We start from the raw sequence: 17667 nt of genomic DNA, 5'->3' as shown, positions 1-17667 counted from the left end.
TTAAAACAAGCTCTGAAAATGAGTTTACAGGAGACGAGCTATATGTGGCAGGCTGTTGTAGGATCAAAAATGCATCAAAACTACTGGAGGAAGGCAAAGACGGATTCTGACTAAAATGTCTTATTGGAGTTGTAATTGGTTTTAGGCGTAATTTTGTAATGTTAGAACTACAAATAATTAAAAAAAAAAAACTTGCAGCAAATAAAAACATCTTCAGTCAATCTGAGGATTCTCAGCCTCCCAGCCTGTGAATGGATAGACCATTAGACCATATTTTATTTTTTAAATAGGGGCTTAGGCCATGTCTACACTATCACTTACATATGCAAAACGTATGTCGCTGAGGGGCGTGAAAAAATCACAAAATTTCGCCAGCATAAGCAGTAGTGTGCACAACACTATGTTGGCGGGAGTGCTTCTTCCGTCAGCATAGAGTGACTACACAAGAGATCTTACAGTAGCACAGCTGCATCAGTACAGCTGTGCCGCTGTAAGGTCTCTGGTATAGAGTTAGCCTTAGATACAGCATGTCTACCTTAAATATCCTTTTAACACACATACCGAACAAAATACAGATGGGGCCCGTATTCTCATTAGTGGCACAATTCCCTTCCTTCACAGTGTTATTTGCAGTATCCCAACAATAGTTGTCTGGGTAAAACCAGACACTAACTATATTGTTGAATGAACTCTCACAGAAAAATAACAGACAAAAAACACCCTATCACCTGTGGGCAAACACTTACCACAAAGCAATTGTCCCATATCTCACCTATGAGTCCTCTTCCTCAAGGGAAACCTGCTAAACATCTTCAAAAGAGGAGCTTGGGAATTTAAATTAATAACTCTTCTAGACACTAGAAATCATGGTCTCAACAGAGACATTGTTTTTATGGCTCATTACAACAATTTGTAATCTTCTAACCCTCCTTTGTCATATGACTGTAAAGGTATTAATTGCCCACTTCATTTTAAGTGGTTTCTTGCAACATGTGTTAACACCTTACACTTAACAATCTACCCCACCTTGTATTTAACTGTGACACTCTGGTTACCTTTTCCCGACCTGAAGAGCAGCTTTGTGAAGCTCAAAAGCTTGTCTCTTCTTCCAACAGAAGTTGGGCCAATAAAAGATATTACCTTACCCACCTCATTTCCTTCACAATGTTAATTTAAAAGGCAATTGTAAGTGAATTGCACTAAACACAGATAATGATGGGAGATGAGACTGAGGTACGTTAATGCCTGTGGCCTCCAGGAAATTGTTTGTGTACTTAATATCACTTCATCCTAACACAGTGGTTCTCAAACTTTTGTACTGGTGACCCCTTTCACATAGCAAGCCTCTGAGTGTGACTCCCCCTTCTATATTAAAAACACTTTCTTATATATTTAACACCATGTTGCTGGGCAACGACTCACCGCTGTGGCGCCTCCTGCTGGTCGTCCAGGGAATTAGCTCTTTTCAGCCAGGAGTGCCCTCTGCTGGTCAGTGTCTTGCCTGCCGCTGGCCCCATGCCCCTCCTGGACCCCAGTGCCCTTCTAGATTAGGGTTCTGCCCCCTGGCAGTACCCCCTCAGTCTGGGTCTCCCCTCCCACGGGAACCCCCAACCCCCTATTCCTCCCTTGCCTCAGTGGCTACTGTCAGTCATCTCCCCCTGGGCAGACTGCAGCCTGTACTACTCATCATCGGCCAGGGGCGTCGGACCAGCTGCCTCTGTCTAGGTCTGGGTTGCTCCTCTGCAGCCTTAGGACCCTTTCGTGGGCCTTTACCTTGATCTGCAGCCTGGGGTTCTGCTCGGCTGGAGCTTCCCATCTCCCCCTGCCCTTCCCCAGCATGGCTCTGCCCTGGGTACCCTCCTCAGCTTCCCCAGCAGCCAGGCCCTCCTCTCTCCAGGTAGCTAGAGAGAGTGTCTGTCTCCGCTTCTGGCTAACAGCCCTCCTATAAGGCCAGCTGTGGCCTGATTGGGGCATGGCCCCACCTATGGCTACTTCCCCCGATCAGCCCAGCTTTCCTCCAGCTACAGCCCTCTCTTGGGGCTGTTTTAAGCCCTTTGAGGCATGATGATGTGACCATCCCGCCACACACCATTATAAATGCTGGATGCAAAGTGGGGTTTGGGGTGGATGCTGACAGCTTGCGACCCCCCCCCATGTAAGAACCTCGTGATCCCCTGTGGGGTCCCGCCCCCCAGTGGAGAACCATTGTCCTAATGCATCCAGAAGGGTGGAAAACCTCTAATGTGCCATCCAATATGTATGGAGGGAAAATTCCCAAACTTCAGGTTCTTTTTAATTCTGCGTATTTGAACAAATATCAGAATAATTAAGTAACTGACACAAAATTAAGCACAGGATCTTAGAAATAAGTGTAAAAAACATGTTCTTTTGAAACTAAAATCCTGTCAAGTTGTTGGAAGATTTGTTACATCAGGAGGTGTACTTAATTACTCTCTAACCAGTGGACAAATAGGGTTCAAACAATTTATCAATTGTCAGTATATTGGTGATGTCCAAAATTATTGCCATAATTACAAAGTGATTACTGTATGCTCCCAATTATCCAAATAATGTGGGGGAATTCAGATTTTTACCTCAATAATCAGGAATTTGGATAGCCAAGAGTGCAGGAGTCATTCAGCAGCAGGGTGCCTCCTCAAGTCCCCACCCCGCTCATCTTTCCCTGGCCTGGTCTGCAAAGAGGAGGAAGTCTCTGCTCTGCCCTGTTCACTCATTCCCATGTCAGTGGGGCTGCAGAGGGCTCCTTGCACTGCCCCTAGGGTGACTGACACCGGATCCCTGCAAATGCAAGGTGCTGGAGTGAGGCTGCAATCCTGGTGGGGCAGAGCAGGGACTCCTGGCCAGTGCACTGCTCTGCCCTGCCAGGATCGCAGCCTGCCCTGCATCTTGTGCCTGCAGCGATCTGGTGTCACAAGCCCTGTAGCAGCAGAGGGAGACCTCTGCAGCTCTGCCATCGTACCCCACTAGCTCGCTGACACCTGTGGCAGTATGGCTGCGGAGGGCGCTGCTGAATGAACCATTCAGAAGCAGGGTGGCCTCCCGGTAGGGGATTTATCTTCATCCTCTTCCTCACAGCTGTGACTGGGGATCTCTGCTGTATTATCCTTCCTCATTATCCACGTCCCTTCCTGGTGAATCCCCAGCAATGAAGGGATTCAGATAATGCGGAGGTTCAGATAAAAGGATTTTGTATAAATGCGAATATACTGAGCCCAGCGCCGAATCCCCATCCCGTGGTGGGGTGCAGGAAATGTGGCGTACAGAAGACCCACTCCCTGGTGCCGCTCTCGGGGGCCCAAGTCCTTCTGATCGAGGCACAGCCTGTGGATGGTGTGAGGCTGGTAGCGGCCCCCGGCGCGCCGGGACTGGGTTGTCTTGGAGTCGGGTTGCTTGGGAACGCAGCCGAAAGCTGGTGGTAAACTCCATCTAAGGCTAAATACTGGACGAGACCGATAGTCAATAAGAACCGTAAGGGAAAGTTGAAAAGAACTTTGAAGAGAGAGTTCAAGAGGGCGTGAAACCGTTAAGAGGTAAACAGATGGGGTCCGTGCAGTCTGCCCGGAGGATTCAATGCATCCGATGAAGTGAGCTGTAGCTCACAAAAGCTTATACTCAAATAAATTTGTTAGTCTCTAAGGTGCCACAAGTACTTTTCTTTTTGCGAATACAGACTAACATGGCTGCTACTCTGAAACCTGAGAATATACTGTTTCGGGAACAAGTTGTTATAGCTGCTAGATAAATTTGGTTTGTTGCCTGCTTGGAAATCAATTAATTCAGACATCATGGAGGAGAAATACAGATGAACATAAGTCGTAATTCCAGTTTTTATTTCATTAGGCACTGAAAAGCACACTGGGATTTCCTCTAATCCGATTTGAAGATGCAGTGATTAACCTGGATCCATTCACTAGGGTCCACCCATATGAGACAAAGGAGTTTATCATTAATGATATCCTTAAGCACTTTCAAGAGGTGAGTGTCAGATAAATCATATTGTGACATCCACAAAAAGTCTAAAACTTCTCTGTTTTAGTAGCTCTTTATCAAATATTAAATTCCTTTCCCTGTTTTAATAAGTAAATACGTAACTCTTAATCATTTTATGTGTTTATATAAATACTCTTTAATCATACTGAATGTTAGGGGCCAGATACTCTGTTGGAGTCTACCAATGTAGCTCCCCTGAAATCATTAACTTCTGGCTCCTCCATCTTTAATGTTCTGGTATACTTTTTACTTTGAGGGGAATTAGCCTCTCCAGAGCTAAATAGTTAAACTGTGTTCCCATTTTTCATATTAATCAACAGACACAGATTGGTAGGCAGACATCATATTAGATAGTTTTACCAATCAGAACATTGTACAACGTACAAATGTTGTTGACCATGTCTCTTACGATAATGTTTGGACTTTTGCATCTTTTTGTTCTTTCCAGGAGTCAAATGTTAAAGTGTTGTAGTTTTTAAAATACTATTAGCCCTGCTAACCATGAAATCTGATGTGTAGATAATGTTTTTCATTTAACTGTGTTTTATAGGAGCTGCTTAGTCAGGCAGCAAGGATTTTGGGCTCGGTGGATTTCCTTGGCAACCCTATGGGTCTCCTGAATGATGTTTCAGAAGGTGTCACAGGACTAATAAAATATGGAAATGTTGGTGGCCTTATAAGAAATGTCACACATGGAGTATCAAACTCTGCTGCAAAGGTAATTGTTGTTACATGAAATAAGCTGTAGATAACATGCAAGTTAACACACTAAAAAGACAAGTTGCATATTTATAGATACATTAGAACTAATTAGTTAATACTAGATGTATTTATAAACAGATCATCCTTGAATTTTAATTTCCATAGGTCTTGCCTGAGGAATAAAAACTGTGTTTGGGGTGCAGGCCTAGCAAACACTTATGCACATAGTTAACTTTAAGCATGTGAGAAGCCCCACCAAAGTCAATGGAATTACTCAGGTGCTTAGAGAAAAGGAGTACTTGTGGCACCTTAGAGACTAACAAATTTATTAGAGCATAAGCTTTCGTGAGCTATAGCTCACTTCATCGGAAATTTCCACCAAATGCATCCGATGAAGTGAGCTGTAGCTCACGAAAGCTTATGCTCAATAAATTTGTTAGTCTCTAAGGTGCCACAAGTACTCCTTTTCTTTTTGCGAATACAGACTAACATGGCTGCTACTCTGAAACCTGTCAGGTGCTTAGAGTTACTCATTTGCATAAGTGTTTGGAGGTTCAAGGCCCCAGTTAGTAAAGTAATAATTCTCCATCATGGTTAAAACATGAGTCTTCCTGTGTACATGAACAGAACTGTATATTAACTCTGTTATTGAATCCTCCTGAAATTCTAGGATATACAGGGCTTTGGATTTTCAGGTTTAATTCTTCACTTGGAATTTAATCAATTAATATGATGTGAATATAAAGATTATTGTGATCCTGGAGTTGAAGGATTTGCCAGCACTACCCTGGATGCTACCTTTTCTATGCCACATAGTAGCAAGCTTTATTTTACTAGGTTTTAAAGTTGGTTTGCTTGTTATGAAAATGTCATTTATTTAAAAAAAAAAAAAAAGTATTTGTTACTATCTGTGTACAGCTTTCCAGTTTTGTGCCTTTTTGATACTCTTATAAAACAAAAGTGTTTTGATTTAAATTTAGCTAACAAGTAATTCTATGCTATGGTGAAAATGCTTTTGTCCTTCTGAGGAGAGCGAAGGTAAGTTGATTGATTTGGAGGCTCTAGTGCACTAGTACTGTAACTTTACAAAAACTAGACAAGCCATCTACAACACACACTTTGCTTCTCTACAAAAGAAAAAGGACACTAAACTCTCGAAACTACTACGTGCCACAAGGGGCCACAACAGTGGTTCCCTTAACCCACCCAGCAATATTGTTAATCTGTCGAACTATACTCTTAGCCCAGCAGAAGAATCTGACCTATTTCGGGGCCTCTCCTTTTGCCCCTCCACCCCCACAAACATGATACAGTTCTGTGGTGACCTAGAATCCTATTTTCGACGTCTCCGACTCAAGGAATATTTCCAACACACCTCTAACCAACGTATTAACCCACAGGGACCTTCCTACCAACACTACAAAAAGAAGGATTCTGAGTGGACTCCTCCTGAAGGTCGAAATAACAGACTGGACTTCTACATTGAGTGCTTCCGCCGACGTGCATGGGCTGAAATTGTGGAAAACCAGCATCACTTGCCCCATAACCTCAGCCGTGCAGAACACAATGCCATCCACAGCCTCAGAAACAACTCTGACATCATAATCAAAAAGGCTGACAAAGGAGGTGCTGTCGTCGTCATGAATAGGTCGGGAATATGAACAAGAGGGCTACTAGGCAGCTCTCCAGCGCTACTTTCTACAAGCATACCCTCTGATCCACTGAGGGGACCAAAAGAAACTACAGCAGTTGCTCAAGAAACTCCTTGAAAAACCACAGAACAAATCCACATAGACAACACCCCTGGATCCCCGATCTGAGGTATTCTATCTGCTACCCAAGATCCATAAATCTGGAAATCCTGGATGCCTCATCATCTCGGGCATTGGCACCCTGACAGCAGGATTGTCTGGCTATGTAGACTCCCTCCTCAGGCCCTACGCTACTAGCACTCCCAGATATCTTCAAGACACCACTGACTTCCTGAGGAAACTACTATCCATTGGTGATCTTCCTAAAAACACCATCCTGGCCACTATGGATGTAGAAGCCACTACACCAACATTGCACACAAAGACGGACTATAAGCCGTCAGGAACAGTATCCTGATAATGTCACAGCAAACCTGGTGGCTGAACTTGTCCTCACCCATAACTATTTCATAGTTGGGGACAATGTATACCTTCAATCAGTGGTACTGCGATGGGTACCCGCATGGCCCCACCAGTATGCCAACATGTTTATGGTTGACTTAGAACAACGCTTCCTCAGCTCTCGTCCCCTAATGCCCATACTCTACTTACGCTACATTGATGACATCTTCATCATCTGGTCCCATGGAAAAAGAAACCCTTGAGGAATTCCACCATGATTTCAAACAATTTCCATCCCACCATCAACCTCGGCCCTGGACCAGTCCACACAAGAGATCCACTCCTGGACACTACGGTGCTAATAAGTGATGGTCACATAAACACCACTCTATATCGGAAAACCTACTGACGGCTATTCCTACCTACATGCCTCTATGCTTTCATCAGATCCACACACACAATCCATTGTCTACAGCCAAGCTCTACGATATAACGCATTTGCTCCAAACCCTTCAGTCAGAGACGAACACCTACAAGATCTCTATCATGCATTCTTACAACTACAATACCTACCTGCTGAAGTGAAGAAACAGATTGACAGAGCCAGAAGAGTACCCAGAGAAGTCACCTACTACAGGACAGGCCCAACAAAGAAAATACAGAACGCCACTAGCCATCACCTTCAGCCCCCCAACTAAAACCTCTCCAACGCATCATCAAGGATCTATAACCTATCCTAAAGGACGACCCATCACACTCACAGATCTTGGGAGACAGGCCAGTCCTTGCTTACAGACAGCCTCCCAACTTGAAGCAAATACTCACCAGCAACCACACAACAGAACCACCAACCCAGGCACCTATCCTTGCAACAAAGCCCGTTGCCAACTCTGTCCACCTATCTATTCAGGGAACACCATCATAGGGCCTTAATCACATCAGCCACGCTATCAGAGGCTCATTCACCTGCCGCATCTACCAATGGATATATGCCATCATGTGCCAGCAATGCCCCTCTGCCACGTACATTGGCCAAACTGGACAGTCTCTACGTCAAAAGAATGAATGGACACAAATCAGACGTCAAGAATTATAACATTCAAAAAACCAGTTGGAGAACACTTCAATCTCTCGGTCACACGATTACAGACCTGAGAGTGGCTATCCTTCAACAACAAACTTCAAAAACAGACTCCAACGAGAGACTGCTGAATGGGAATTAATTTGCAAACTGGATAAAATTAACTTAAGCTTGAATAGAGACTGGGAGTGGATGGGCATTACGTAAAGTAAAACTATTTCCCCATGTATTCTCCCCCCACCCCACCCTCCACTGTTCCTCAGATGTTCTTGTTAACTGCTGGAAATGGCCACCTTGATTATCACCACAAAAGGTTTTCCTCCTTCTCCACCTCCTTCCTCCTGGTAATAGCGCTCATGTTAAGTGATCACTCTCCTTTATAGTGTGTATGATAAACCATTGTTTCATGTTCTCTGGGTGTGTGTGTGTGTATATAAATAACCCCACTGTATTTTCTACCAAATGCATCCGATGAACTGTGAGCTGTAGCTCCACGAAAGCTTATGTTCAAATAAATTTGTTGGTCTCTAAGGTGCCACAAGTCCTCCTTTTCTTTTTTGCGAATACAGACTAACGCGGTGGTTTGTTTGGGGTTTGCTACTCTGAACTATGTTAGTACTGTAACTGTTTCTAAAATCTCATGAATTACTTTGTGCCTGAGAAAGAGGCCTGGTCTTGAGCACAGGACTTTAGAGCTAGGAACTCCTTGAATTATTTCATTATTGGTATTGCGGGTCGCTCCCTAAGACACCCCAATCATAAACCAGGAGCCCATTTTACTTGGTACTGTACAAACACATCTTGGTTTTGGCAATGACTCCCTTTGTAGTCTTGGGCAAATTACTTAACCTTTCTTCCTCAGGTTCTTTATATGTAAAGTTGGAATAATACCTTCTTCACATGCGGACTTTTTGGTGGAGAAGGGGAGCTCTATTTAAGAACTTACTATATTATTATTAATAAAACATATTTCCATCATAGATCATGGTGGATCCTAAAGATATGTTCTATCAATTTGGGAACAAGAGAGTCTGAAATAGAACTGAAAGTCCATGATAGTTACTTGGGAATTTAAGTTATAGGGAAAGTAATATACATAATGGTTTTAACAGTCTGAATATCAGTCTCTTTTGAGAGTTCCATAATGTTGCTCTTTCTTCTTTGTGGGTGGATGGGGTTAAGGCATCTACAGATGAACAAAACCCAGTCATAATAGGGTTATTACATGGTGAAGAGCAGTTATTTGTTCCAGGATTAAGATTTCTGGAGCAGACTGTTTTTGGGGAGAGGAGCTGTAGGAGAGAGAGAGAGAGAGAGAGAGAGAGAGAGAGAGAGTAAACAAGTAATGTACTCCTATTTGTGGGAAAGAAAGTATTCTTCTATTGGTAGTCTCTGGTAGATTGGGGCTTGCATCTCTTCCTCTGATTCTGGAAACTTGCTTTCTTGATTGGAGGTATGTGGAAGTTGGGCAATCAGTTTACACTGGAGAGCAAGGGTAGTCAATAGGCGGACCGCAGGCCAAATCTGGACTGCCAGCCACTTTTGAACAGACTCTGAAATACTTGTATTTACTTATTATCATGATTGTTATTTCTATTATTTCTTCCTCTGGAGTCTGGACCTTGACTATACCTTGAGAAAGAAATATGGACCTTGACAAAGAAAACAAATTGACTACCCCTGCTGGAGAGGCTGTGGTTACTGTCACAGCCCAGCTTCATGGAGCACAGTATGTACAGAGCATCTTCCTCAGGGGCAAAGTACTGTAAACTATACTCCCAGAATTATCCTTGTGCTTTTTTTTCTTAGGAAAATCCCAAACATGGGCTGTCTGTGATAGGATCATGGAGAGAATCTTTTTTTTCTTCTTAACTTAGAGTGGCAGCAAAGATGCAAGGAGAGTGATCACCAGGGCAATAAGGCTATATAGAGATGTTCCTTATAAAAATGACCTATGTTAATTACAAAAAACAACTGTTTGTCAACTTCTCAGTCACAATGTGTATGAGATAAAACAGATCAGGGTTAGTTATAAGGCATGTCAAATGTCCAGTGTCAGTTGATATGAGGGGACAGTCCATGTTTCAAGCACAAAGATTTCTAATAAACCGAATCCCGTTCTGGAAGATCATTCACTTAGGATCGAGGTAGACAAGAGAAGGGCCATAGTCTTTCTGACACAGGAAAACAGTCAACACGATCCAGTTTCTAATTTCCAAAGTATCGTGGAACTGGGTGATATCAATCCTCCTTTACCTGCAGCTTCTGTCTCTTCTAGTCTCCTGCATGGAGATTACTCCAATGATAAGACAACACATGTGAGAGTTTCAGCGATTGTTAAACTGGCATAGAGTAATCCCCAACAGGAAATGTAAAGGAAAGTGAAAATACCATTCAAGAGGGATCCACTGTCTTATGTAAGGATTCTCTTTTCACAATCTGGTCCCTGAACCCCTCGCCTTTATATATGGGAAGCACATTCAGGACTCACAGGGAACACGGTCAAGGTATGAAAGTCTTCACAGTGTTAACTTTTTCTAGAGATAAGTGGTCAGGTTGGCCCTTCAAGACTTGGCAGAGCACCTGAGGAAAGAGCACCTTCTGACCCAATTGGGCAACCAGACAACTGCAGCATACATAAACCAGAAAACGGAACTCAAAAGATTGATCTAAATACAGGAGCTTTATGGATGCTGTCCTGGACAGACCATCAGTTAGTTTCTATCAGGGTGCTCCACATAAAAGGAAGCACACTGAATGCAAAAGCAGATAGACAATGCTGTGCAGTCTCTGCAGCAAGGAACATTGTAGCTGCTATGCAGGGACCTATGTTATCCCCTGGTGGAGATGTTCCCATCCAGTAAAAATTTTAAAAGAAGGCTGCTCTTCACTAGGGAAGAAGACAAAAGGTCAAAAGGAGCAGAGGCTGACCCAAACATGGCCAAATCTACTTTTAGACATTTTTCCCTTTCTCCCAGTAATAGGAAGAGCAATTCAAAAGGTCAAAAATGTAGTAGTATTGGGCATTCTCATAACCCCAGATAAGCAAAGACCAGGGTTTTCATACCTAGCAAATCTGCCACAAAGCTCTTCAATAGGTCTTCCCAGTAAACAGAATCTTCAAAGTTTGTGGCTGTATCCTAACCCAAGTTATCTGAGTCTTAATACCTTGTCTATTGAGCAGCAGCAAGTCTTAACCAAGATCACATACTGCTTCTCAAATAGAAAAGGAGTACTTGTGGCACCTTAGAGACTAACACATTTATTTGAGCATAAGCTTTCATGAGCTACAGCTCACTTCATCGGATGCATTCAGTGGAAAATACAGTGGGAAGATTTATATACACAGAGAGCATGGAACAATGGGTGTTACCATATACACTGTAAGGAGAGTGATCACTTAAGATGAGCTATTACCAGCAGGAGGGCGGAGGAGGAGGAGGGGGAGAGAAAACCTTTTGTAGTGATAATCAAGGTGGGCCATTTCCAGCAGTTGACAAGAATGTCTGAGGAACAGTGGGGGGTGGAGGTGGGGAAAAAGCAGTGCCCCTCGTCCAGTTTGACCAGTGTACATGGTAGAGGGGCATTGCTTTTTTCCCCACCTCCACCCTCCACTGTGCCTCAGACGTTCTTGTCAACTGCTGGAAATGGCCCACTTTGATTATCACTACAAAAGGTTTTCTCCCCTCCCCCCCCCCCCGCTCTCCTGCTGGGTAATAGCTCATCTTAAGTGATCACTCTCCTTACAGTGTGTAAGGTAACACCCATTGTTTCATGTTCTCTGTGTATATAAATCTCCTCACTGTATTTTCCACTGAATGCATCCGATGAAGAGAGCTGTAGCTCATGAAAGCTTATGCTCAAATAAATTTGTTGGTCGCTAAGGTGCCACAAGTACTCCTTTTCTATTTGCAAATACAGACTAACATGGCTGCTACTCTGAAACCTGCTTCTCAAATGTGATAAATAGTCCACTTGTTCCCAGCAAGCTTTCCACCCTTTGGGTCTTCGTGGACGTACGAGCCAAATCTCATACTGGTGTTAAGATGGGATTATCAGCACCAGTATACAGGGTGTTCCATCTCCTTTAGATTTCTTACAGGGCAATCTAAACCTGCAGCTGAGATCTCCCATCATATCATCTATGTCCAAGCACTACGAATGTCACAAATATCCAAGTCTCTGGTAGATCACTTAATGACATGGAGCTTCCTTAGAGCTGTCCAGTTGTCCAAACGAACGCTTATGTCCACGTTCTGTGCTTACAGTGCTGCATGCTCTTACGATCCATCTGTTCCTACCATTGATATCTATTTCTTTTGTATTTCCTTTCCATACAGATTTGTTTCCTGGTTGCAATCACATCTGCAATAAGAGTCTCATAAATCTCTGCCTTTAAAGGCACGAGCCTTACTGCATTTTCCACAAGGGCAAGGTCATTCTTTGAACTTTAGAGTCATTTGTAACTAAGGTTTCTGTTGGAGAGATTTTCAAAGACACAGAGGGCAGTTAGACGCCAAACTCCCATTGAAACTGAATGCGAGTTGAGCAACCAATAGTCTCCTTCTCAAAAAGGGCTTCTCTCAGCAGAGTGATAATCCCCCTGTTTATGAGGTGTGGGTGAGCAAGACACTTGTGATGGAGGTGAAGGCTCCTTCCCAACTAGTTGTACTGCTTTTGGACAACTAGATATAGTCCTGGAATGCCAATATAACTCAAAACTGATATTTCAAGTATAACTTTTGAAATGCCATAACTGCTACAATGAGTAAAATTAATTAAAATCTGCTTTCTCTTTAAAAAATATACAGTATATATATATAACTGTACATCGCATAGGTACCATTTTAATTTTTGTTAAGTATAAGCAGGAAAAACTCAAATCTGACCCTAATTGCAACACAAAACGTGACCTGGCCGACAGATCATATTCATGTTGCTCCGCTGGTGCCATCTGTAGAGACCGTATGATTGATTAGTATCTGCTCTCACTACAAAGGGTTTCACCTGATTCAGCAGTGCCAGAAATTGTCCCTTTTCATCAATGCAACCAATTCTGTGGAGCTGGCAATTCAGCCAAAACTTGATGAGCTGTCCTCCATATCTAATAATTACCAGCCACAGGCTGGAAAAACTTTCACAAATCTTATTTGTTTTTCAGTTACCTGGTATCTTATAAGATCTGTTAATAAATATTAGATTTTAAGGTGAGTTGGAGGCTGTAAATAGGACTAGATCTGTTCTGTTCATACAACCATGTCAGGCTAAACTTTTAAAGAAATCTATACAGAGAGAGTGCCTACATGAACTGAAAAGTAAGTTGTTTATGAGTTGTATCTGTTTTTGTCATTTTATGGCTTTTCTGTTTTACAGTGCTATTGATAATTCCTGTAATGGCTTCTCCTTGCATCTCAGAACATGCAATGGGTAAATGCCTTCTTTCGAGTGGGAGAAGTTCAGTGTATTTAAGTTGGCACAAAACCTTAGGTTAAATAAAATTCATTTCAGACAGTTTTTTATAGTTTTTATCCCTTGGAGGCTACAACTTTTGTATTTTAAAAAGTACTTTGATCCTAAATATAGGCACCTGAGGGAATTTGATTCCCTCTGCATGGAGGCTCCTACAGTGGCCATATGCACAGAAATGACTCAAATTCTTGGCATGCAAACTTTCTTCTTTTTTTTTTTCTGCCTTAGGCGTGATGCTACTAAAACCTAAAATTATTACTCTTTCAGAGACTTCTCAGTCAGAAATACATGTTAGATGCTGAGCTAAATACCAAAATAAATTAAAGCCCTGTATTGACTCTGTACTCTCTTCTGACTTGAAGTTTGTTTCATTGTATCCATTACTAGTAAATAGATATTGTGCAGAGATAATGCAACTCCTGGTGCAAAATGATTACAAAGTTGAATATACTTTATAATTGCTGTGTGCTATTTTATGTGAGAATCAACTTTTCAGATACTGTACATGATTTGTCTAACATTTGCAGTCTGTATAGCAATCCATCCTATGGGTATACATACATTACAGCCACTGGTGTGAATAGAATTTCATGTAGATGTACTCACACTAGCTGTGTTCAAGCTAGCTTGCTAAAAATAGAAATGAGCAGCATGAGCCCTGACCACCCAGTATACCTTCTCACTTGTGCAGCCAGTGCTGAAGCCCGTACCACAGTGTCCTTACTTTTCTTTATGGCGAGCTAGCTACAGTACAGCTAGTGCCAGTACATCTACCCGGGCTGCCATTCATCCATTTACATGCCTGGCTTCAGTGTAATGTATCTTAAATCATTGGTATGTGATGGAAAAGCTACACTCCATTTCTGCATATAAATATTTGATGGAAAAATGTTTTAAAATAAATAAAAGCAACACTGGAAACAAAACTATATTATAAAGCTTTCTGACCTTGAAAATTCCACCAGACAGCTTTGCCAACGTACCTCAGTCCGGACTTGCGATTTCCCTGGTTTTCAAATTCTAGATCTCTCTTGAACCCTGAATGCCAATTGTAACAAATTACTTGTGGACATAAACAGACAGAAACTAGTATGAATCCATTACAGCCATTTTTACTTGAGTTAAATAAGGAGGTGAAAGGTTGAGCCCTGAGTCTACTGTGCCTTACATTCAGCCAAACTAAAAAAGGGCCTGTCCGGGACTGTCTGCATTACAAATACAACCATGTCAGGGGTCCCAATTATAACAGGACTGCTCCTTAGCCAGCTACAAATCTGTAGTGCAGACAAAGTTTTACTGTGTTCTGTAACCCACCTAAAAACTTGGTCATGTCCCAGGCTTTAGCCTGCTTATGGCAAAAGGTTAAGATCCTAACTTTACTTCAAATGAGAACTAGGTCCATTGACATGCCTTTTGTAGCAGAAAAGTCTCTTTTGTAACTATCCGTCAATATAATACTAAAAAACATTTAAATCAAAGGAAGAAAATCATAAATTTTTGCAAAGGGATAATAAAGATTCTGAAAGCTATAGATATAAGCAACTTAAAAAGATAAATCTCATAAAAGAGATCTCTTATTTTATGGTAAAGTTTGATGTTTTCTGAAGGAGGTTTTATTTTGCTTCCTTAAGCAGTTGCCAACTGGTGGCTGGCTTTTTGTAGGTGTACTTTTTGCACTAGCTCTTAGTTTCCCAACTCTGGAGTAAAAGAAAACCAAAAAATCCAGGTAAAGGAGAATTTTTCATATAAAATCAGAGAGAATTCAGAGGTATGACAAAGCAGTTTATAAACTGACAAACTTTTAGTTGCTTCCTGTGCAAACTAAATATAAGCAAGATTTGATGACCTATCATTTATGCAATGTCCATGAAGCAGATTAAAGCTGTAGAACATTTCATTGTGTGAACAGCTGACAGTGATTACTTATGAACTATTTGCTAATAGCCATCTTCCTTTAAATGTATATATAAAAAGCCAATTTACTTCCTGAACTTTGCTACTTAAAGAATCTATAACCAATCAGGATGTCACTTTTTAAATAATAATATTTGGTTTTCAGCACAGAGCACAGCTGGGAGATACATATTTTAAAAAACACATTAACATAAGATTAGGGAGGGATTCTGTCCTGTATCTTTGATCCCTTATGACACATCACCCATCCTTTGTTCTGTACAAGAGAGTTCTTATCTCTAAATTTTTACCACATTTGCTTTTCTTATTGAATTGTCAATGCAACATTTTTACATTTGTCAAATAGATCTTGGTAGGGTTTAAATCAGTGATCCTTAGACTGAGGCTCCGGAGCTGCAAGTGACTCTTTAATGTGTTTCTGCAGCTCTTTGCAGCACATATTAAAACACTGTGATTAATTATTAACCAGACAGGATGCTCTTACTATATAGGTATTGTGACCGGGTAAGGCCAGATGGCTATAGAAAAGTAGTGGGAGATAGATATATTAGCTTCAGGCTAAACAAATCCCTGGTACAAGGTTAAGTGAAATGGAAGCTGCTCCAGGTCAATTAAGACACCTGGGGCCAATTAAGAACTTTCCAGAAGGCAGGGAGAATGCTATGTTGATTGGGACACCTGAAGCCAATCAGGGGCTGGCTGAAGCTAGTTAAAAGCCTCCCAGTCAGTCAGGTGGGTGTGCATGTCAGGAGCTGTGGGAAGAAGTTGTGCTGTTGGAGAGGCTGAGTAGTACACACCATATCAGGCACAAGGAAGGAGGCCCTGAGGTAAGGGTGCAGTGGAGCTTGAGGAAGTGAGGGGCTGCTGTGGGGGAAGTAGCCCAGGGAATTGTACATGTCATGTTTCTAAAAGGTCAGCTACCATAGCTGATACTATTAGGGTCCCTGGGCTGGAGCCCGGAGTAGAGGGTGAGTCCGGGCTCCCCCCAACCTTTGCCCCCTGTTTAATCACGGAGACTGGGAGACAACAGAGACTGTGCAAGGAAGGATAACTTCTCCTCACCTTCCTCTCTGGCTTATGATGAAAATGGCTCAGTAGATTGCGACCCTTTTCTCTAGAGAAAGAAGGGTTACGTGGAGGGTCACACGTGAGCCTCTGAGGCTAGCGAAATCCACAGGAAATGCGGGAGCCACGGAGGCAAGGACAGAGCTTTGTTCCAGTATACATATCTATTTAGTAAATGAACAATGAATTCACACTGCTATGGCTTTTTTTGGGTAATGTTGATCGCTACCTTGGCTCCTGAACCGCTGAGGTCTGAGTATTGCCAATTTAAATGAACACTTAAAAGAATCTTTAAAATGGCATTTCAGCCCATGAATAAGTATTTTATTAACTGTTTCCTGTTTTCTTTAGTTTTCAAAGTCTTTGTGACATTCTTACTTCACTAAAATAGTAAGTCTGCATTGTTGAAGAGAGCACCCTCTTTTTTTTTATATATACACCGGACCCTCACTAGAACGTGGGATTTGGGATCCATGCATGGTACTGCGTTAAAATGAATTCCAATTAAAGAAATTAAATTTGGGATTCATGGCCGCGACCGCACTATATAGTTGCGTGTTCTAGCGAGGGTCCGGTGTATATATCCATTGTTCTGTTTTGTGGTTTTCCACCATGGAAGGAACTAGCTTCTCTAATCCTTGATGTTTCTCATCCCCATTGTGGCTGAGCAATACTGCCAGTTAGTTGACAGTTGTGTTTGTCTTGTGCCACTCCATGAATCTTGTTTGATGGTATTGGAGAAGAACACTGGCTGCACAGCCAACAAAGGCAAGACAAGTTTCCATGTATATATTAGGACTTCCTTCGCTGTTTATCTGACGCTTTAAATCATTCTTTTGGGGCAGCTGTCTGGAAACATTCAGTGGGATATATTCATACTGCACAAGACACCTTCACTGAGCCAGAGGCCTAGCCCATTTTTTCAGAGCTCATCATAATTGTATATAAAGTTTTAGAGCACCAGAGGTTTGCATGGAGCTTTTTAGAGAGAATAAATACTGTCTTGAGGGCATTACTCGCTGTGTTAGATATGATACAATAGCATTCAAAGAAAAATGACATCATGCAAGGCAGATGGAAAAAGGTTTATCAAATAAGGATAGAGTGTTTTCATAACGTATGCATAATGTTAGTTCCAACTTTTAAAACTTAAATGTTGCCGTAGGAGCGTGAGTCATTGTTAGAGATGTGGAAAGAGGTGGGATTTTGAAGCCAGGTAAGGAGGCTACATTAAAATACATGTATGGGAAGGATATTCCAGGAATTTGGAGGACATGCAGGCATTTGTGCGAAGGGGAAGCAAAGACAACATGAAGGGCAGTAGAATTGGCA

General features: G+C 42.1%; 1 protein-coding gene across 1 annotated transcript in view; it reads left to right on the top strand.

Moving 5' to 3' along the window:
* Positions 1 to 17667, top strand: part of VPS13D (vacuolar protein sorting 13 homolog D) — a 195712-nt gene that overhangs the window by 113970 nt on the left and 64075 nt on the right. The window contains 2 exon segments of the mRNA XM_038377201.2: positions 3862 to 3996; positions 4562 to 4729. Of these exon segments, the coding sequence (XP_038233129.1) occupies positions 3862 to 3996; positions 4562 to 4729 (303 nt within the window).

Source organism: Dermochelys coriacea, chromosome 18 (genome assembly GCF_009764565.3).
Source record: "Dermochelys coriacea isolate rDerCor1 chromosome 18, rDerCor1.pri.v4, whole genome shotgun sequence".
Taxonomy (NCBI): domain Eukaryota; kingdom Metazoa; phylum Chordata; order Testudines; family Dermochelyidae; genus Dermochelys; species Dermochelys coriacea.
This window is presented reverse-complemented; position numbering and strand designations above follow the sequence as displayed.